We start from the raw sequence: 22,698 nt of genomic DNA, 5'->3' as shown, positions 1-22,698 counted from the left end.
GGAGTTTAACCCTTCTTTACTGAGGTGTTTACCTTTACTACTAGATCTGGAGGAATTTTTCCCACTATCTTTACTGTGAACAGAGAGTTTGTCCTCATCTACTCCTGACACTTGCATACTGTTCTCCACTAGATCCAATATTTCATAGAAGTCTGGAATCAATGTTGATATATTCTGAAAACAAAAGAAATTAATTTTTTCATCCCTACCTAGATTTTGTATAATGGATATGTGGTAGTTTGTAAATTGTCAATTGTTCATGTGAAGAGATTTTGATACAAAACTGCTAAATTATAGGAGCCGCTAGTTGCCCGTCTTGTCAGGCAGTCAAAGACGTCACAAAATGAAAATGGCTGCAATATACCAGACATTTGTATTAAACTTATATGTGGTAACTTTTTAATTTCCATTTTAAACATCTTTTTCATATTGGCATTTCAAAAACAGAAAATTTGCTGGCATTCACAATAAAACTACTCACCTTGCCAATAATTTCTGAGCTCTTAAAGCCAAACAGCATCAGTGAAAAGTTCTCATTTATATTGTGTATAGTGCCGTCAGGGAGAAAGGTAATCAGCCCACTGATGTTAGCAAACACCCACACGACACCTTTGTAAAGATCATCACAGTCATGTAAATTATCATCATCCTCGTCTTCTATCATTTCTACTGCTATACTCAGTGGAAAATTAGCACCATCACGTGTCCGTCCGGTAGCTCGTTGTTTCCTCACATCCTATGAGGAAAAGTGAAAATTTTGTTTTTCCCATGGATTTCAAATCAAATCTTATCTGCTACATAGATAATACTGCTTTTAAAATCATGTGGTGAAGGAAGATCTCATGAAGACCTAAAGTTAACGGTCTACAGTGAAGACTCTATACTTATACTATTTTATAGTGATTAAGGCATAACATCAGAGAAAAACCTAAGTAAAAAGAGACCAAGTTTGAAGATTGATCAAAGGAGCCTTATAAACAAACCTTTGGCAGCCGTTCTCCTGGAACAGGTAGCTTGAAAGCAGGTATCAGATCTTTTATATGTGTACCTTGTACATCTTCCCTTTCATGGAAACCATGTATATATGCCAGCTGATCATCACATGACACTATGGTACCCTGGCAAAGTAAATCAAAAGCAATGTTTCTTAATAATTTGTTAAAAAATTATATCAACTATTCAAATATATGAGATTTTTTTTTGATATTTCTTCTTTCTAATCAGTGTTTTCTTCCCAGTATCAGAAGATTACAGGCAAGAATCTGGCCAAATTCATAAAATCAAACTTATCCTTTTTTACTATTTTTCTAGAATAATGTAATAAACAGAAATTAAATAAGTTTATCAAAATAGAATTCCTGGACTTATAGGAGAGGCTCAATAAAGACATTCCAATCTGCTTAATATGCAAATCAGATTTATAGTCTAGTATTTCATAACATTATTTTGTTTATATAACATAATGAGCTTATTTCACTGCACTGGGAATGCAGCTGTTACATTATTGAGCAAGTAATGATGAAAATATAAAATACTGATCATATATCTTATTAAAGTTTGATTTATAATCACATTCCATTTAATTGTGCCCTTCACTTTTAAACTAGAACCCAGTTTATGACTTGCACCAAGGTTATAAAAACTAATTAGGCTATTTCAAGAGTATTTTTCCTTAGTTACTTACTGCTGGTAAACAGAGACATTCCAAATCATGAAATGTCAATTGAAAAGAAAAAATTCTAATTATCAGTCTGCATTAGTAGCTGCAATTTTACTGCCTCAACCAGAAAAGGCAGCCCCTCAGCCACAAGGGTCCCCTTGAAGGAAATATGAATATGAAGCAACTTACATCAGCAGCAAATTTCACCACAGCCACAGTTCTCTCCACTGGTTCCATCACAACCAAACACCTTGGCTGTTTTGATGTCTCCAGTTTCTTCACCCACATAGATACAGGAAGAATCAATCCATTCTTGTCAACTGCATCCACCTGTTGATACAGAAAATTGTACTTGAAATTTAAAGCTACATTAAACAAGATATGTTTGTAAAACATGTATGCCCCCTATCAGCAGCCAATTAGTCATGTAATAAGGTTATTATGCATGACTTCTGACCCAGTGATCAAACAATTAATAAGGGTTATCAAGTATCTACTGGTCATGACCTTAACCTTTGACCCCTTGACCCAAAACTCAATAGGGGTCATCTGCTGGTCACGACCAATCATCATACAAAGTTTGAAGTTCCTATGCCTAAGCGTTTTTAGTTAATTGATTGGAAACCGTTTTTACCTACAAGGTCAATGTGACCTTGACCTTTGACCCCTTGACCCCAAAATCAATAGGTCATCTGCTGGTCATGACCAATCACCATACCAAGTTTGAAGTTCCTAGGCCTAAGGGTTTTTTAGTTATTGATCGGAAACCGTTTTAACATACAAGGTCAATGTGACCTTGACCTTTGACCCCAAAATCAATAGGGGTCATCTGCTGGTCATGACCAATCACCATGCCAAGTTTGAAGTTCCTAGGCCAAAGCGTTCTTTAGTTATTGATCAGAAACCGTTTTTACTTACAATGTCAATGTGACCTTGACCTTTGACCCCTTGATCCCAAAATCAATAGGGGTAATCTGCTGGTCATGACAAATCACCATACCAAGTTTGAAGTTCCTTGGCCTAAGCGTTTTTAGTTAATTGATCGGAAACCGTTTTTACCTACAAGGTCAATGTGACCTTGACCTTTGACCCCTTGACCCCAAAATCAATAGGTCATCTGCTGGTCATGACCAATCACCATACCAAGTTTGAAGTTCCTAGGCCTAAGGGTTCTTTAGTTATTGATTGGAAAGTATTTTTACCTACAAGGTCAATGTGACCTTGCCCTTTGACCCCTTAACCCCAATATCAATAGGGGTCATCTGCTGGTCATGACCAATCACCATACCAAGTTTGAAGTTCCTAGGCCTAAGGGTTCTTTAGTTATTGATTGGAAAGCATTTTTACCTACAAGGTCAATGTGACCTTGCCCTTTGACCCCTTAACCCCAATATCAATAGGGGTCATCTGCTGGTCATGACCAATCACCATACTAAGTTTGAAGTTCCTAGGCCTAAGGGTTCTTTAGTTATTGATCGGAAACCGTTTTTACCTAAGAGGTCAATGTGACCTTGACCTTTGACCCCTTGACCCCAAAATCAATAGGGGTCATCTACTGATCATGACCAATCACCATATCAAGTTTGAAGTCCCTAGGCCTAAGGGTTCTTTCGTTATTGATCGGAAACCGTTTTTTACCTACAAGGTCAATGTGACCTTGACCTTTGACCCCTTAACCCCAAAATCAATAGGGGTCATCTGCTGATCATGACCAATCACCATACCAAGTTTGAAGTTCCTAGGCCTAAGGGTTCTTTTGTTATTGATCAGAAACCGTTTTTACCAAAGAGGTCAATGTGACCTTGACCTTTGACCCCTTGACCCCAAAATCAATAGGGGTCATCTACTGATCATGACCAATCACCATACCAAGTTTGAAGTTCCTAGGCCTAAGGGTTCTTTTGTTATTGATCAGAAACCGTTTTTACCCAAGAGGTCAATGTGACCTTGACCTTTGACCCCTTGACCCCAAAATCAATAGGGGTCATCTACTGATCATGACCAATCACCATACCAAGTTTGAAGTTCCTAGGCCTTAAAGTTCTTTAGTTATTGATCGGAAACCGTTTTTGCTTACAAGGTCAATGTGACCTTGACCTTTGACCCCTTGACCCCAAAATCAATAGGGGTCATCTACTGGTCATGACCAATCACCATACCAAGTTTGAAGTTCCTAGGCCTAAGGGTTCTTTAGTTATCACTCAGAAACCATTTGGTCTACGGACCGACGGACCGACAAGTGCAAAGCAATATACCCCCTTTTCTTCGAAATGGGGGCATAATAAATATTCAAAATTATTTTGCCATCGGCCTAAAAACCAAGCATTCTACAGTTTCATTAACCTTTTTAACAATAATGTTGTAAATGTCATCAAATATTATTCATAAATAAGGATTTTAAACGGAAAACTCCACGGTAACACTAAAGTTCGTATACGAATTTTAACATGCAAATGAAGATTATCATCAGCTTGTGTATGCGTTACGTCACAGTGTTATAGCTGTTATCCGGAACACAACAAATATGATACTTTCTTGTGCAAACACACTTTAACCGTTTTAGCTTCACAGTGCACTAGGCACTTTTTCCGTTCAGAAAAAAGTAATCATCTCATAAAAAAATTAAATTTGTATGAAAACATCCGTTACAATGCAGAAAATTACCGTTAAATTAGGACTGCTACTTATAGTCATGTTTGTTGATTTGATATTGATGTACGGATGATCCGAAGACGGAGTTTCTCATGCAAACTGAAATTGTACTTCCCATTCCACAATGAGGTTGCACATTTTTATGCTTATAAAACTCATTTTGGTTGTCTGGACACCAAAGTAAGATCCGGAGTCAATATGAAACCCAATTTGTTAATGAAATGTTGCTACATGTATTTCTGTTTTTATGAAATTTATTAAATGTAGCTTTAAAGAATTTTAAAGTTACTTAAATGGGCCAATAAATCCATAGAAAAGCAATGCTTGTTTCAATGCTACAGATACTCTGTTTCAGTGCTTTCTGGATATGTATTATGACAAACACTGTAAACTAAAAGGTCCAGCTTTACTGATGGAGTAAACTAGCAAGATATCCCTCCATTCATAACTTCATGCCAAAACCAAATGCAGTGATTTTTTGTTTTGAATTTTCACTACACTCTAAGGATTTCTAAAGGGGTATATACAGCATAATCAACCATAAGAAATCTAAAGCCAAAAACTGAAAATTCATCATTTCTTTTCAAAAATTTAATTTTTATGTATCATGTAATTTACAAAGAAGACACTATTTATAGTGACAGCTTTTTTCTTTCAGTCCATAAAATTTGATCTTAGTCAGCTGCTGTTCAGTCACAGGGACATTTTTGAGGTGAAAATATTACTATATGTTTTTATTTTATAATAAAAACATATGGGAAATAGAATCACAGCATTCTATAGGCAAGCTGGATATGTTTTTAACATAAAGTTACAAGTCTTTTTCCAGGAGGGATTTTGTTAGTTTAAATATGATGAAGTTGGAAGTTTATATAGACCACTATCTAGTTCACTTCCTGGAAATAAATGACCAGTACTGGTGTAATGGGGAAACATGGTTGTAACCTATTTACGGCTCAAACTCACAATGACTGGGTTGAAAGGCAGACACATTAACCACAAGGCCACCACTTCCCATTACTGGGACTCCCCCCCCCCCAACCTCAATAGTGAATGGTAAGTAATTCCAAACCATGGTCCTTAATCACTAAGCCACAAAGGCTCCTGATTCCTTCAAAAATACTCTTACCACTTTTCCTGTCAAATTGACAACCTGGCCAGACGGTTCTAGATGTGACTCCATGATGGTAGCTTGTTCCCGCGGCTTCAATCTTACAAGATCTTTCAACATCATCCCGATTAACTCTGTCTCCTCGTAACCAAACAACTCACATGCCATCTCATTGGCTACCAGTATCTGAATGAGTAAAATAAATACATACATGTATATGTATTACCTACAAATGAAACAACATCACTTTTTTCACCAAACATATTTTACGAAATATTGCTTTTTATTCAGATATATTGCTTTTTATCAAGTTAGAGATCAAAACAGAATCTCAATGATATACTGATGGGCATTTAACTTATACTAATTCTGGCTTTATTTTACCAGTATTGCTCAGTTTGTTTTTACATACAAATGCTAACTTCTTCACATGAATTACCAGATACAGTACATTTAAGGAGTTTTATTATATTTCAGTTGCTGGGTAAAATCCCCTGCAACATGTTATTAGTCACTCTGCTACTTTTGGTACAAATATTCTTTTACATAAATTTCTGTCTGGTACTACTAGCAACTAAATGTTTTGCATTTTCACACTGTCATCTTTTTAACAAAGCCATATTTTAACATCAGCATTGTCAGACGTGATTGAAGACATTAAATTACCTCATCTCAACTCATTACCGTACATCTCTTTAGCAGCTTATTTTTATAACTAATTTGAGCCACGTCACGACAAAACCAACATAGTGCGTTTGCGACCAGTATGGATGCGGACCAGCCTGCGCATCCGCAGAGTCTGATCAGGATCCATGCTGTTCGCTTACAAACCCTATAACAAGTAGAGAAACTGATAGCGAACAGCATGGATCCTGATCAGACTGCGCGGATGCGCAGGCTGGTCTGGATCCATGCTGGTCGCAAACTCATTATGTTGGTTTTGTCATTGTGCGGCTCATTTTTGTCTTTTTTTATAATAACAATGAAAACAAATATACCCCATGGCCAAAACAAAGTTATATACAAGGTTGCGTTACCTAACTCTGACAACCTTATCATAATGCATCCTGACCCCATCAAGGATTAAAACACTCATAAGGCCTTGGCTCCCATATAAACAATAATAAAAAAAATGTTTCTTTCGTGGGTAATAAATAGATTACAAGGGTGTAGTCTGCATTCTTGCGTGCAGTTATGATGCAAATTATTGTAATAACCGGACTGTACTATTCTTGAAACATTTCAACAAAAGCCTCAATTTCTTAGTCTTACAGGACATGCATTTGTTTAGAAGAATTGATTTTATCTATATAAAGCTTCTTTCACATAGATTATATCATATGATGCAGCTCAATTTCAAGGTTATATAATATTACTTTTAATTTTGGTTATACGTGACATCAACACTGTAAAGGTCATATGGTGACTTTCCAGCTTTTGTGGTGGAGGAAGACCTCAAGTGCCCCTACATGCATTATTTTTGGAACAGACGTGCACCTCCAATTACCTGTAAGCTATCTGGTCAGCTTCCTCACATGAAAGAGTCCAAACGTTCCTGGATTTTGAACATACTGCGGTGAGGGGTAAGTGATTTAAAGTAACCACTTGACCAGGGACACCCCTTTTTCGCCTTTTTCATTATTATTTACTATACATGTATTTATATAAAAATCAGTAGGATATAACCGATAAGTGATGATTTTGTGCATGTGCCATACTCTTAAGGATATATGGAAACATATATCTTTCATAAATGTGTTTGAGAAGTCTTTTTCAAAACTGAAATAATAATGTTTGCAGCAGATATATAGCTTAATACACATTAAACTTTTACTCCATATATACTCAATATAACTCAACTTGTGCCACAAGTAATAAAGCTCACCACATGCTTGTTTTGTTAAACATTCAAAGCTTTGTTAAATGACAACTCACAGAAAATTCTATATATCTGATTATAAAACAATGATGCGAGTTTTGTCAGACAGGCAGAAAGTGATTTAGCCATATAATTAAGTTGTCATACATTTTAATATACGGTGACATTTTCTGCATGACAAAAATCAATACCTTTACTGCATTTCATTTTCTTAAGTCACGATCACTTAGATTTTTCCTGCCGTGATTTCATAACTATCTGCAGTTTGAAAACACCATAAAACTTGCACTTTTTACAGCACAAAACACCATATATAATAACCGTCCCTCACATTGTTTAAGCCCCAATCCCCTTTCTTTTGAAATATTATAATTACTACTAAGACAGTTTGTTGCAAATCAAAGAAAATTGGAATAAATCTCAATTTCTTATTCATACTTAAGTTAATGTCCCCCCCGGCCTGAAAATATAACACCCCTGGGAATTTATTGAAGTGGTTTACACAGGTTTTTCTACAGGAAAAAGACATATAAGGGCTTTAAAGTGAATTGGAAGATCCGTAATACCATAAATAATTATGATGATATCATGATAGCATTCAGTAATCACTTGAAGCACTTTAAAGCTTTTATCAACATTGTTTTTCAGAAATGTTTCATAACAAAATCCAAATTACACATTTCTATTGTTTTTATAAATATTTGAAATACTATAGATACGCCGAGTATAGAGAAATACACTTTAAGCCTTTGAGCAAGTGTTCAATTTTCTTTAAAATGTAAAAAATAAAACAAATATAATCCAATTTTCATTTAAATTATCTGTGTTTGGTAGCAGAATAAATAAACTTCAAATTAGATTATTTTTATTCAACAAAATCATTTATAATTCACTTAACCCTGCCTAGATCTTAAATAGTTAAAATTTTACTGATTGCATTCACCATAGATTACCTCTGAAGTTTTTCCATTGATAGTACACAAGGCTTTGTTTGGGTTTCGCACAGTTGACGGTAGAGTTGGTCCTACGTCACAGGCTCGGATGTGATTATAGAAAGACCAGCTTTCAGCCATGCTTCTCTCCCCTGACGAGACATTCATGCTATTCTCCTTAGAGGAAATATAGCTTACTTCCCTTGATGAGACATGGCTTACTTCCCTTGATGATGAATGACCAGACTGGTCCATACTTTTATCAAGTTGGGATTGATCAAAGCTTCTTTCAGCAGAATGGTTATACGCTCCCATGGGAAAAGCTGAGGTGAAACTTACATCGTTCAATTCCGAGCCTGTTAATAAAATATTCATTAGAGCAGTCTGCAAATGCATGCTGTAAACTTACTGAACTTTCTACAAATAATTAAATACCTATGTTTCATTGTTCGCACATTGAACACTTTTTTCAAAAAATACAATTTGCAATACCTTGTATTTATTTTTAGCTGTTTGTGCACTTGATGTATCTACCAAGACTGTCTTAAATAATTACTACTGGCAAACAGGCATTCCCAATGCCAACATATGTTTCTTTCCCATATTGAGAAGCATTAAATTCCCAATAGTCAGTCTGCATTTACGTTGCTATTGTTTTTCTGTGAAAATTTTTTTGTTCAAAAGTGGGATCCCTTGGAATTACATAACCCTTACTGGTCGGAGACCATCAACCAGACACTTTTGGAACATTTCTCCATATAGATTTCATAATTTTTAACCTAGAGACCAAAACATTTGACACAGTTCAGCTAGGTTCTTCTCCTAACTAACAAACTAGTTTGTTTATTTCTGATTTTATTGACACATATATCTGAGGCTCGACAAGGAGGGTATCAAAATTACCAAAATTGTCTACACTACAGTACCATGTGTCCGGACAGATATGTACATGACGTGATTTAATTCAGATAAAAGCTTGGGTGTTTTGATTTTTAACATGATATACAATATGTCAGCAACAAGTGCTGAAGTTTTGGATATTCTATTATTCACTCTGCAAATGATTATAGCTGGTATATGAGGTCAGGCATTGCTTTCTTAACCCCCAAATTTCAACGTCAACATTCTTAAAATAGACATTAAAATATTAATATTTACGGAGGTTAAAATAAATTTATTTACTTAATTTTAAAATAAACATGCACTTATTGTTGATAAAAAAGTGAATGACAATCATTGAACAAAGAAAATACTAAATTAAGCATTTTCGGGGCCGTCCGGGTTTGGTGGTTGTCCGGTTTTGGTGGTCCCCAACCAGTACCATGCTAAATATCTTAAATAGACTTTTCTATCTTTCCATCAAGACAAAACTATTCATCACTTTAAGGTAAAATTTCAAAATATGTACTGACTGAATAGCGCACCATGATCAGAGAGCACAAAAATGAATGTGACAGCTGATCTTATTGGTCTGCACTGGTCTCATTCAGGGTATAGTTTCAGTTGCCATCAGCAGGATAAAAGTTTTAAAAACAAGAGCTGTCGGTAGGACAGCACGCTCGACTATTCTAAGTGCTTGATAGTAAAAGAGCCTTGATAATTTTAAATTTTTTAAGTTCACAAAAGGGCTAATTTTTTTTATAAATTCATGTTATAGGCCTTTGAGAGACTCTAATTATACAGTATTGGCTTGACTATTCGGAAGGTAATGTCACAAGGGTGTTTTATTGAGTATAATAATACTAATTACCTATCAATACATAAATTTGACAGAAAAGGTACAAAGGCTTGTTATTAAGATGTTTTATCAAGTAAATCACTGCTTTATTATTATGAATGCATAAAATTGTCCCAAAAAAGGGCACAAACCCTTCAGTAGTAATTGAGATAACAGCTTACAAGCAAAACTTTACCATGAATTTCTAAGTTGAAAAAGGGGAGAAAAATCAGCCTAAATGCAAGACAGAATTAGGGATCTTTGTCAGTGACCTACAATTATGACCCTAAATGCATATGTGAAGTTTTAAATAAATATCTTTAATAGTTATTGAGATATGTAAAACTTGCATGTGAACATTAACCAAGAGACTAAGTAGAAAAGGGGATATGAATCAGCCTTAATGCAAGATAGAGTTATGGAACTTGGTCAGTGACATACAATTATGACCCTCCAATTATGACCCTAAGTGCATGTGTAAAGTTTCAAGTAAATATCTTTGAAGACCTTTAACCTTTAACCAAAATTTCTAAGTTTCAAAGAAGCAAATAATTCTTCAAATTTTGCAGGCAGAGTTATGCAATTTTGCAAACTGATGTACATTGTTACTATAAAAAAGTATTTTAAATTTCATTTGAATATCTCAAGCAATAATTGAGATATTTGACTTTACAAAAAAACTTTAACCAAAATTTCTAAGTTCCAAAGGGGCATAATTCTGTCAATATTGTAGGCAGAGTTATCCAACTTGTCAATCTGATATACCTTGTTTCTATAAATAAGTATTGTAAGTTTTTATTGAATATCTCAAGTAATTATTGAGATATTTGACTTTACAAAAAACTTTAACCAAAATTTCTAAGTTAAAAAGGGGCATAATTCTGTCAATATTGTAGGCAGAGTTATCTAACTTGTCAATCTGATGTACCTTGTTACTATAAATAAGTATTGTAAATTTCAATTGAATATCTCAAGTAATTATTGAGATATTTGACTTTACAAAAAACTTTAACCAAAATTTCTAAGTTAAAAAGGGGCATAATTCTGTCAATATTGTAGGCAGAGTTATCTAACTTGTCAATCTGATGTACCTTGTTACTATAAATAAGTATTGTAAATTTCAATTGAATATCTCAAGTAATTATTGAGATATTTGACTTTACAAAAAACTTTAACCAACGCAGACGCGGACGCGGACGCTGACGCTGACGCCGGGGCGACTACAATAGCTCTCATATTCTTCGAATAGTCGAGCTAAAAATGAATTAAAGGGCTATTCTTTTATAATTTACACATTTTGTAGATTCTATTAATTACTCCAAACTCCCAATTTTGGCCCTTTTTATGACTCTTTTCATTTTTTTATGGTTTTGGCATTCCCAAAACATTGGAGAAAAGGCCTGTATCATATTGTTATACCAAGCTTACCTGTTCATTATTTTGTAACTGTGAGCCAATCTTTCTATTAATCATTCAGATATACTGAGCCAATTTTATAACATTCATAAAACTGACAGCAAATTGGAAAATAAAACTCTTTATCTAAATCAAGAGAGGTTTTACCAACAAAAGTGTTATTTTAAATAACCTGAAAGTGAAAACTTACCTTTGAAGTTGTCTAGATTTAGTTTCATAGCGGGAACCTTAAGCTTGGACTTTGATGCCTTAGGAAAGGACTGGTTTGCTTCAAATGAGGCATTGGTACCTGGACTCAGTCCCAGCTGTGACTTCCTTTCCTGGTTCCCTGAACGGATTCTGTCAAGCGGCGAAGGATAGGAAGGTGTTCCAAATGACATTTTTAAGTTAGGCAGTTCAGGGAAATATTTCCCCTTGTAAGAAACACCTTTACTACACACTCCATTGTTATTTGACACATTCCGGTCCAAGATTGGGCTGCATGTACCTCTGTCCTTCTGTAAAATAAAATACAATAACCATCAAGTCTTTAAACTAGTAACTGGCTAAATACAGAACTTGCTTATCTTTTAATCTGCACTAAACAAGTTTTATTATTTTAAGGGGAAAAAAAATCCAATAATGTATTGACTGAATAGCTAGTTAACAGCATAGACCAGGATCAGACAGCACATATATGTGCTTGCGCATCCTTGTCTGCAATGGGCACATGTGTGGAACATGTTGCCACCAGTAGGCTAGAGGTTTAACCAACTTTAAACACAAGCAGGAAATCATGCATATTTTTATGGAAAAACAAAACTTCAAAAATTTCTATTGGGAAGAGGCCTTTAATAGGTATGTACAAGGTGAAAAACCCTTCCCTTTTAAGTAAAGTTGGCTTTAGTTTTGGGAATTTCTGAGAAAGGCAGCAGTATAGGAGGAAAACAATTCCCAAATATTTCAAAACTTTCATATTTCAAATTTTGCTATAGCAATCCTGAAGCTCCTAGATACACAGCTCAATCTTGCAGGGTTAGTGTGTACACTTTAGCCGTATCACATTCCTTTTTCTTTCACATACTGTCTTTGTCCATTTGCTCTTGCTTCTCCAACACTGCTGACTAGTTAAGAAGTGCTAATACCTTAAGCATTTACATAAAAAACTAGAAATGTGTCCATAGGACACTGATGCCCCCACACGCCACTGTTCTGTCAATCTTATGACTCTAGGTCAAATATTTTTTGGACTACATGTGCCACAAGTTGAAAACTAAAAATCAACAAAGGGCCATAATTCTGTAAAATTTGGTCGCAGCAAAAAATCCTTCCTTTACTACGATCTACACATTAAGGTTGTTAATCCCTGGAAGTTGAAGCAAAATCTGCAATCCGGTTTAAGAGGAGTTGCGTTCACAAAATTTCTATATAGTATATAATGAAAAAATCAACAAAGTGCCATAATTCTGTTAAATTTGGTTGCAGCAAAAAATCCTTCCTTTACTACCATCTACATATTAAGGTTGTTCATCCCTGGAAGTTTAAGCAAAATCTGCCATCTGGTTTAAGAGGAGTTGCATTCACAAAATTTCTACAAAGCATATAGTGAAAAAATCAACAAAGGGCCATAATTCTGTTAAATTTGGTCGCAGCAAAAATTCCTTCCTTTACTACCATCTACACATTAAGGTTGTTCATCCCTGGAAGTTTAAGCAAAATCTGCCATCCGGTTTAAGAGGAGTTGCATTCACAAAATTACTACATAGTATATAGTGAAAAAATCAACAAAGGGCCATAATTCTGTAAAATTTGGTCGCAGCGAAAATTCCTTCCTTAACTACCATCTACACATTAAGGTTGTTCATCCCTGGAAGTTTAAGCAAAATCTGCCATCCAGTTAAGAGGAGTTGCGTTCACAAAATTTCTACATAGTATAGAGTGAAAAATCAACAAAGGGCCATAATTCTGTTAAATTTGGTCGCAGCAAAAATTCCTTCCTTTACTACTATCTACACCTTAAGGTTGTTCATCCCTGTAAGTTTAAGCAAAATCTGCCATCCGGTTTAAGACAAGTTGCGTTCACAAAATTTCTACATAGTATCTAGTGAAAAAATCAACAAAGGGCCATAATTCTGTTAAATTTGGTCGCAGCGAAAATTCCTTCCTTTACTACCATCTATACATTAAGGTTGTTCATCCCTGTAAGTATAAGCAAAATCTGCCATCTGGTTTAAGAGGAGTTGCGTTCACAAGATTTCGGGACGTACGGACGGACTGACGGACGGACAAGTGCAACGCTATATGCTCCCACATTGTGGGGGCATAAAAACAAGTCATAAAGAATGTTGACAATACGGTAAAATCACTGAAAACATTTTATTCAGAACCCATTACCTTTTAATTTATAACCAAAGCTGTATTTTATCATTGCACTGAGACTGTAATATTCCACATAAAATAAACTCTCTTCCAATTAAATCACAAGAAACTCTACAAAATCTATTACGAGGAACAATCTATCAAAATACTTGTCACAGTTAATAATTCCTTCATTTTGTTTAATCCGTCCATACAAGTGAATAGTTTAAAAGCAACATTCCTGTAGAGTAAAGCCAATACCAATGGTGAGAGCCTATTTTGCTTGAATCAGCTATTTGTTGCCGTTTTTCTCATAATATGCTTTTATTCACAAGGGAGTCTTTATTAAAACACTTATATTGTAGACAATGTTTCCAATTAAGCTAACCAATCAATACTGAAATACTGGAAAATTTTGTACTTCCATACAAGCTCTGATGATATAATATGTTTACATACAGATTAAACCTTAGACTCATCGATGAATTCACTGATCAAAGGTCATTGCCAATAAAGTGAAGTAACATCTAGAAAAAATTCAATATTTACAGTTGCAGCAGATGCTACATGTTGTTTATCGCAGCAGAAATTTTCCTATTGTCTGTTCTGCATGTTATGTTGTTCCTAGTTTATTTTCAATACGATTATTATCACTGTTGATGCACAATTTATAAAGTTATTATAAATTAAAGTTTAATAAATTTACAAAGTTAAACTTGTATTGATTAACTGTTTCCTGTATTTGACTGGTACCAAATTACTGTGCCCTGTACTTAACTTGTATAAAAAAACTATTCTCTGTACTTTAATGGTACAAAATTACAGTCATGTAATGTGCCCTGAACAGTGAACTTCACCTGTACTAAAATTGTGCCCTATTCTTAAATTAGATAAATAATTGTGCTCTGTACTGGTACCAAATAACTGAGTCATGTACTTTACTTGTATCAAGTAATAGCATCCTTTTCTAAATATAAATTGGTGCTTAATTGTACTAAATAACTGTCCTGTATGTATCAATTAATTTTGTTCTGTACTTTACCCATTGTGTCCGGTAATGTACTAGTACTAAATTACTGCATCCTATACTGTATTTGCACAAATTAACTGTGTCCTGTTCTTCACTTAGTGATTTTCCCTATTTTTACAGCCCAATAAAGTCTGTTTCCCCTAGCCAAAAATACACATGTATACCGGTATATATTTTCCCCTACAAATGCTACATTTTCCCCTGAAAGGACCTGAATACATTCTTTACCAGAACCATGACTTAACAGCAGCTGACTTATTTCAGTTAATTGATAAGTTAAATTGATTTGAAAGACAGAAAGGTGTCCCTAAAGATAGTCTCTGCTATGTACAATGCATGTTAAAATTGAAATTGAAAATGTTTATAAACTGTGTGGGTAAATTCCATTTTTAGTTGTTGAAATTTGATTTCAAGTATTCCCCCTTTTCTGATTTATTCCTTTAGTAAATATGGGCTATAGTTTACCAAGTTTGTTTGTTTGTTTCATTTTACGCCTTTTCCCAACAGTATTTCAGTCATATAGGCGGGTAGTTTCCTCACCATCGTTCCTGGAGAGTTACACCAGTACTTGACTACCTTCCTCCGCGCTAAACTACCAAAGCATCTCCCGGGGATCGAACCCACGCCAAAGAGGTAACTGGATTAGAAGTCATCGACTCTAACCCCTCAACCACGGAGGTGGTGGTTTACCAAGTAAATATTTACATGGTAGCATGGTACAAAGTAGCTGTGTACCAAAATGATGGCTAGTTGTAGTGTCCAGCCATGTCTCAGCCAACCATAGTCTTTTTTTGTATTGCATTTACATAAATGAGACCTTTAACTCATGCTTAGCCTGAACAATAGCTTCAAATCAAGGGAGACAATAATCATGCATAATGATTTCTTTTCCATGCTGGAAAGACTTAATAATCTACCCTAACAATTATACTTACAATGTGTTGCAGGAATTATCTGAATCATTTTTTAATTTGTATATAACTAATTTGTATATAACTTTCAAAGGTTTGGGCTTGTGCCCATTTTATTAATAGGGATAGTTTGTAGTTAATTATTTAATTGTCCATTGTGCCAGACTTTCTCAATTATTATTATGTTTACATTAATTATAGATAATTTAAACCTTGTAACCACTAGTTCCCTTTAATAAAGATATCTAATAAAATAATTTTGGTAGTTTGTTTGTTTGTTTTGGGTTTTACGTCACATCGACACAATTTAGGTCATATCGCGACGTTCCAGCTTTACTGGTGGAGGAAGACCTCAGGTGCCCTTCCGTGCATTATTTCAGGCACGAGCGGGCACCTGAGTAGAACCACCGACGTTCCGTAAGCTAGCTGGATAGCTTCCTCACATGAAAGAATCCAAAGTCCCTGTCGGGATTCGAACCCAAATTTTGGTAGTAAAACATGATGTGTATCTATGAAAAATTTATACCATATAATTATGCTTGTTGAGTAATGACTGACTGTTGTCTGTTAATCATAATAAACCTATTCAATGCTGCTGTACAGTTGAACCTTTAACCAATATGGCCAGAGGTTTTTTATGGACTATAGCCTCTTGATTTTGGGGAAAATTATCGCTAAGATTGCTAATTTGGGAAGAAAAAAGCTGGTGTAAGTTCAGAAATTTAGGAAAACTGCATAATTTTGAAGAAAATTTCAATTGGGAAGAGGCCTTTTACAGGCCTCTGTTATAAAAGGTGAAAATCACTGATGGCAACAGCATATAACCAGTAATTGCTCAGTTAAGACTTTTTCATTATTTATCATATTTCCTGGTTTAAAGGGGCATGCCTCCAGATGAGCCAATTTTTTTAAAGAAAATCAACTTTGAGAAAAATTAACTAAGAATTTAAAAAAAAACATAAAAATATTCAAAATTTAAGTAATGATTAACATGGTTTTTACAATGAATGGTTTAGAAGTATTTATCACCATTATTTCTACTGCATGACTAACAAGTTTGTGCTACTTTTGCACATCTTGACCTTTTTTCTGTAACATACTTGGATTGTATGTGCAGTTTGCAATGTGTAAATAACACTCTTTGTTCACTTATCAATATTTCATTTTAAATACATTTTCAAAACTTACTTCCATGAAAATAAGCATGATTCTGGTAGCATGCTGCTTTAAATAATATCATAGCAAATAGATATATTTATAAGGTCATCAGTAACCTATTCAAAAATGGTGAAAAGGGAGGTAAAATAGGCAATATATCATTAGAGGTTGTGGTGAAAACAAAAGGTTAAAATGCAAAAAGAGTTATTCATTAAACTTTAAACATAAATCAAAATCAAACTGTTTCTAAGTCTGAGAAAATTGGACTATTTTCACTTATTTCTTCATATGAAACCATAACAGGGTATATGACTATACACATGGTTTAAATTCATATATAATGTAGTTTAACTCTTTTTTTCTTAAAATTTCCCAAAATGCTGAATATTTCCCCCCCAATTTATACCAGAGGCCTTTTCCCAAAACACCTGGAAAAGGCCCTTCAACAATAATATTGACTTCGGATGAACACAAATATATTGATAATTACCTATAATTCACTTCCATAACTGTTAAAATGATTTCTGCAAAATATGTTCTGTTCATGCAATTATGAAATGTTTTGTTTATAAATTCCCACGTGATTTTTTTTTCTGTCCATTTTTTCTCTGACATCACTGCTATGAAAGATGTCCACTATATATTATTGTCAGCAGTTTTAGACACGGACACCTGCTTCTGTACAATAAATGCTGAATGGCATTCATAATTTTTATTTTTTCAAAATCATTGATTCTTTCAAATTTCATAGATTATTGATTGACAGAAAGATATCAATTGATACTTGTACATCAATATTCCTTTCTATCAATGACAGCTGTTTCTGTAATTGAATGTGTCTCAAATTGTTAAAATGAGGGTCTGCCATTTCTTATAGGCATTTTATGATTTTTATCTATAATCACAATTGTTAAAGCTACACTCTGATTGGCCAATGATAGTCTACAGTCAACATACTAGGGGATACTTGCTCACTGGATAGCTTGACAAATAAGCTTTTCAGAAAAAGTTAATTTTGCAAGTTTTGAAAAAATTAATTTCTCTTTGATCTGCTAAATTTTGAAAGAAGCAAAAGTGGAAAGCTATAAAATATAATAAGTTTATTGAAACACTCTAGAATCCGTTCCTGGAACCTACCAGTACTAATCAATGAATGTAAAGTTTCTTGCTCAAGGAAACAACTGCTTGACCCTGACAGGGTTTGAACCCAAACGGTCATCAATCATTAGCTCTGACGCTTTAACCACACAGTCACACTGCCCCTTTTAAAAAAAACGTTGCGTATGACCCTTTCCAGAAGATTTTACTTCTTTAAATAAGTAGTTTCACACAATTTTCATTTATCTGCTTCACTTCCAAAAGTTCGTGACTGTCAAGAAAAGTAACTCATTTTTTTTTACTTGCAATTTGCGAGTATTAAATTAGAGCCCAGCAGGCATTATTGCCAAACCATGATCAATCAAAATCACTCAAGAATTTTTTAGCCATGGCTTCCCTGAAAGTAACAATCTTATAGTCTACTGTTTTATAGAATATAGGAAAGAGTAAAAAGCTTGCAAATAAGCCACTGAGCCAGGTTTATAACTAGAAATGTGTCATCATGCCACGGATGCCCCCGCATGAAGCCAAAATTTCAGATGTTATAATATTTAGTTCCAAATTTGTTTGCACAAATTATTTTTTTAATTTCAAGTTCAAAGCCCTTAAAACTTTTCAATGTTAACACAAACCATTTTCATACAATGTTCAAGGCACTGAAATTATTCAGTCTTAACCTTTTGAAAAAAGCATAGTGAAAGTTCAATTTTTTTCCAACATTCAAGAAAGATAAGTTTGTCCAAAATCATTGAACCACGACCAAATTCAAACTTAAACTGCTTATTCCTAAGATGTATCTATATTATTTTCAAAGTGAAAGGGACATAACTCTGCCAAATATCATCGAACCATGACCAAATTTAAACTTGGCCTGCGCCTTCCTTTGACATATCCATATGTCAAATTTGAGTTTAATATGTAACACTGTTGGGTAGATAATAAACAGAAACTGTAAATTTCATATTATTTTCAAAGTGAAAGGGCCATTACTCTGCCAAAAATCATTGAACCATGACCAAATTCAAACTTGGCCTTGGCATTCTAAAAACATATCCATAAGTCAAATTTGAGTTGAATGTGTTGTACCGTTGGGGAGACAATAAACAGAAACTGAAAATTTCATATTATTTTCAAAGTGAAAGGGGCATAACTCTGCCAAAAATCATCGAACCATGACCAAATTCAAACTTGACCTGTATTTTCTCATGATATATCCATATGTCAAATTTGAGTTGAATGTGTTGTACTGTTGGGGAGATAATGAACGGAAACTGAAAATTTCATATTATTTCAAAGTGAAAGGGGCATAACTCTGCCAAAAATCATCGAACCATGACCAACTTCGAACTTGACCTGTATTTTTTCATGACATATCCATATGTCAAGTTTGAGTTGAATGTGTTGTACCGTTGGGGAGATAATGAACGGAAACTGAAAATTTCATTTTATTTTAAAGTAAAAGGGGCATAACTCTGCCAAAAATCATCGAACCATGACCAAATTCGAACTTGACCTGTATTTTCTCATGACATATCCATATGTAAAATTTGAGTTGAATGTGTGCAACCGTTACTAAGATAATGAACGGAAACTGATGATGACGGAATGACAGAATGACGGAATGACGGAAGGACGGAACAGGGTAACACTATATGCCCCGGCCATTACATGGCGGGGGCATAAAAAGGATGGGAGCATGCAAACAAGCCAAATTGAAAATATTTCAAAGTCATAAATAATATATACCTTAGACATATCTGGTGTTGAATGCCTTACACTGGACCCTCTCTCTGTATGTGCTGTATTGTAATGTGGCAGGCTGTGTCTTGCAAGATTTGAGTGTAATAGCTTCTCACAAGGACTCAGTCTGTAATGAAAATTACAGCATGTTACGAATAACACTAGTGTTGATACGAATTAATAGCAAGAGCTATCAGTTATCACATGTGTCGCCTCATGATAGCCATATAAACTCGGCAAAAAAATCACTCAACCTAAAAACCTGTGTAATGTGCACAAGCTTTTGAGCTACCTATCATTTCTGTAAAGTTTCAATGAAATTGCATTTGTGGTATAACAGGAGTAGTGAGTATAAATTCTAAAATTAAAATCATTAAAGGGCCAAAACTTTGACAAAAATCAATGAACTGCAAAATATTGATGAGATGTACAACTAGACATGGTATTGATCATTCCAGTGTCTTTTCTAGGATTCAAAAAACAGGGAGGTTTTTTTATTGAAAGGTGAGAAGTTATAACATTCGATGATCTTTTTCCTTCTTTCTCTATGTAAAATTTCCCCCCTGCCTCTGAAAAATTGGGGGGAATTCTCAAAAGTATGGGTGTCAGAATCCCTCCATCCCCGCTCCTAGAATAGACACTCATTCCCCTAAAGGTTTGATGAAATTGCACCAGTAGTTTCTAAGGAAAAGTCCAGACAAACTTCTGTGTAGCTGGCAACACAATATACACCTTTTCAATTCAAGGGCAAAAACTCATTCAAAATTCATTCAAGCAGAAAACTTATGTACTTTGCGCAAATACTTGACCTACCACTCAATCCTGTAAAGTTTCATTGAAATTACATAAAAGAAGTAGTCTGGACAAACTTTATTAACAACCTTTTCAGGCCTTGATGAATTTTTTAGGGGTGAGTGACCCTCAAAATTTACTTTCCCTTCATAACATGCACTTGCCCTACATATTGGCAGATAAAATTTGTAAAAATCAAACACAAAAGTCAAATTTACTAATAATCTGTCTATATAGGTATAATTGGCTTTATTTAATTACATATTGTTCAATAATGAATAATGTTTGTGATAATTTTATGCTTTTATCATATAATCTTCAACATAGCTTGAATACTTATTCCATTTAAATTTTAACTCACTCGGCTAAAATATGGACCTCATGGCTAAGTATAAAACATTACCAAATGTGTATGTATAAACATTGTCAAACGCTGCTGTCATTACAAAATCGATTCATAATCAGGGTATTTGTTTGACCATTTTTAGGGCCGAATATCGGCCCCATTCAGGGATGCCAACAGACAATTTGGAAAAAGAGAGGAAAATTAAACGCGAGGGGTCATGGGGGCCACGAAGGCCCCTCATGCGGGTCCAGGGCAGAGCCCTGGTGGGGGACCAGGTGGCGTAGCCCCCGGAAGCTCCTGGGTTTTCATCCTTTTCAGATGGTCTAAAATGCATTTCCTTTTATTGCTGCCATTATTCATGTGAAAAATATCTTTCTTGCATAATCGGTCGACATTTTGTTTTGCTTTCTTCAACTACAGAAAGATGCTTCGATTGCAATGACTACCTTGGACTGAAAATTTAGGGAGAAGTGACTTCTCCCTTCAGGAAAAATAGGGAAAAGTTTTGAAATTTAGGGAGAAGTAATCATCAAATCAAGTTATATCATTGCATTTTTTTCTAATTTTATTTCACAAAATATACATGTACACTAGGGCTGTGCATTGCTGTTTTTTTCTGTCACGATACATATCACAAAACTTGTATTTCAAAACAATGCGATTCACGATATGTATTGCATACTTTGATAAAATGCGATGCATATTCCGATTCTTATGTTGCGATGCGATACGTATCACAATACTTACTTTCAGACTTTATCTATATAAAAAACTTAGTCATTTGTTTACAGCATAATTACGAATATAATATAAAACTATTACAATAACAAAACAATAAACTCTTCAACTTGTTATTATAACTTGTTTTCAAGTTTTGATCTTTCAACAATTTACTTTTACTTATTACTTAAGGATTTTTACTTTTTACTTTAAAGTTCATTATACCATAACTATTAGTGTATTGCGATACTTTCCCGCTATATCGATGCATCGGGAGGTGAAATATGTATTGCATCCCGATATATTGGAATTTATAATTTCATTATGATGCATACATCAAGGACAGGGCAGATCGCGATGTATCGATGCAACGATGAATCGTTACACATCTAATGTACACCTTTATATGTACATTCATATAAAATATACATGTATATGGCACGGAAAATAAACAAATTTTTAGGTTCAACAGTTTCTGACTCTAACTTTTAAATGCAATTAATTAAGAAGAAAAGTTCTTTAATTCAAAATAACCATCCAAATAATGAAATTCTATCAATTTACATCAGTTTTAATGATGAATATTACTATCATAAATGTAATGGTGATAACAAGAATGGACCGGCAAACGTATATGGGATATTGTAAATCAAACAAAACATATAGGGGTAATTGTAGATCAAACAAAACGTATAGGGGATATTGTAAATCAAACAAGACATATAGGGGAAATAGTAAATCAAACAAAACATATAGGGGATATTGTAAATCAAACAAGACATATAGGGGAAATAGTAAATCAAACAGGACAGGGCTCTAGCAACTGGGCGATTTGGGAGACTTAGTGGCCTAAAGTTTCAGAACTTCGCCGAGTTTGAACATCAAAGCGAAAATGACTACGCCGGTTTTTTACTGACCTCATGTATATATCAATATCATACAGCGCATGTTAATTAAGTTAATCCTTGCCTCCAGGCATAAATCAAACTGAATTAGTGACGCACAGTTACTGCCGATAATTGACATCAATTAACACATTTAAGTGACATGGTATCTGCATAATGCATCGAACATTATAGCCATTTAATTCGCCGATGTAAACATCATAATTTTACGACACCTGCCACTATTTTATCAGCGAGTGTGAAAAGATTACACCTGGAATTGCTCTTACCATATTTGACAGTAATTACACGCAA

General features: G+C 34.4%; 1 protein-coding gene across 2 annotated transcripts in view; it reads right to left on the bottom strand.

Annotated features, from left to right (window-relative positions):
* Positions 1-22,698, bottom strand: part of LOC132744954 (PAS domain-containing serine/threonine-protein kinase-like) — a gene marked incomplete at its 3' end in the record, with an annotated part of 34,203 nt that overhangs the window by 5,145 nt on the left and 6,360 nt on the right. The window contains 8 exon segments of one of the 2 annotated variants that reach the window (XM_060733759.1): positions 33-174; positions 482-736; positions 984-1,118; positions 1,850-1,990; positions 5,442-5,609; positions 8,256-8,590; positions 11,558-11,864; positions 19,648-19,768. In XM_060733759.1, the coding sequence (XP_060589742.1) occupies positions 33-174; positions 482-736; positions 984-1,118; positions 1,850-1,990; positions 5,442-5,609; positions 8,256-8,590; positions 11,558-11,864; positions 19,648-19,768 (1,604 nt within the window). 2 annotated transcript variants of the gene reach the window in all.

The sequence above is a fragment of the Ruditapes philippinarum genome, unplaced genomic scaffold (assembly GCF_026571515.1).
Source record: "Ruditapes philippinarum isolate M1 unplaced genomic scaffold, ASM2657151v2 ctg7881_1_1_1_1, whole genome shotgun sequence".
Taxonomy (NCBI): Eukaryota; Metazoa; Mollusca; class Bivalvia; order Venerida; family Veneridae; genus Ruditapes; species Ruditapes philippinarum.
This window is presented reverse-complemented; position numbering and strand designations above follow the sequence as displayed.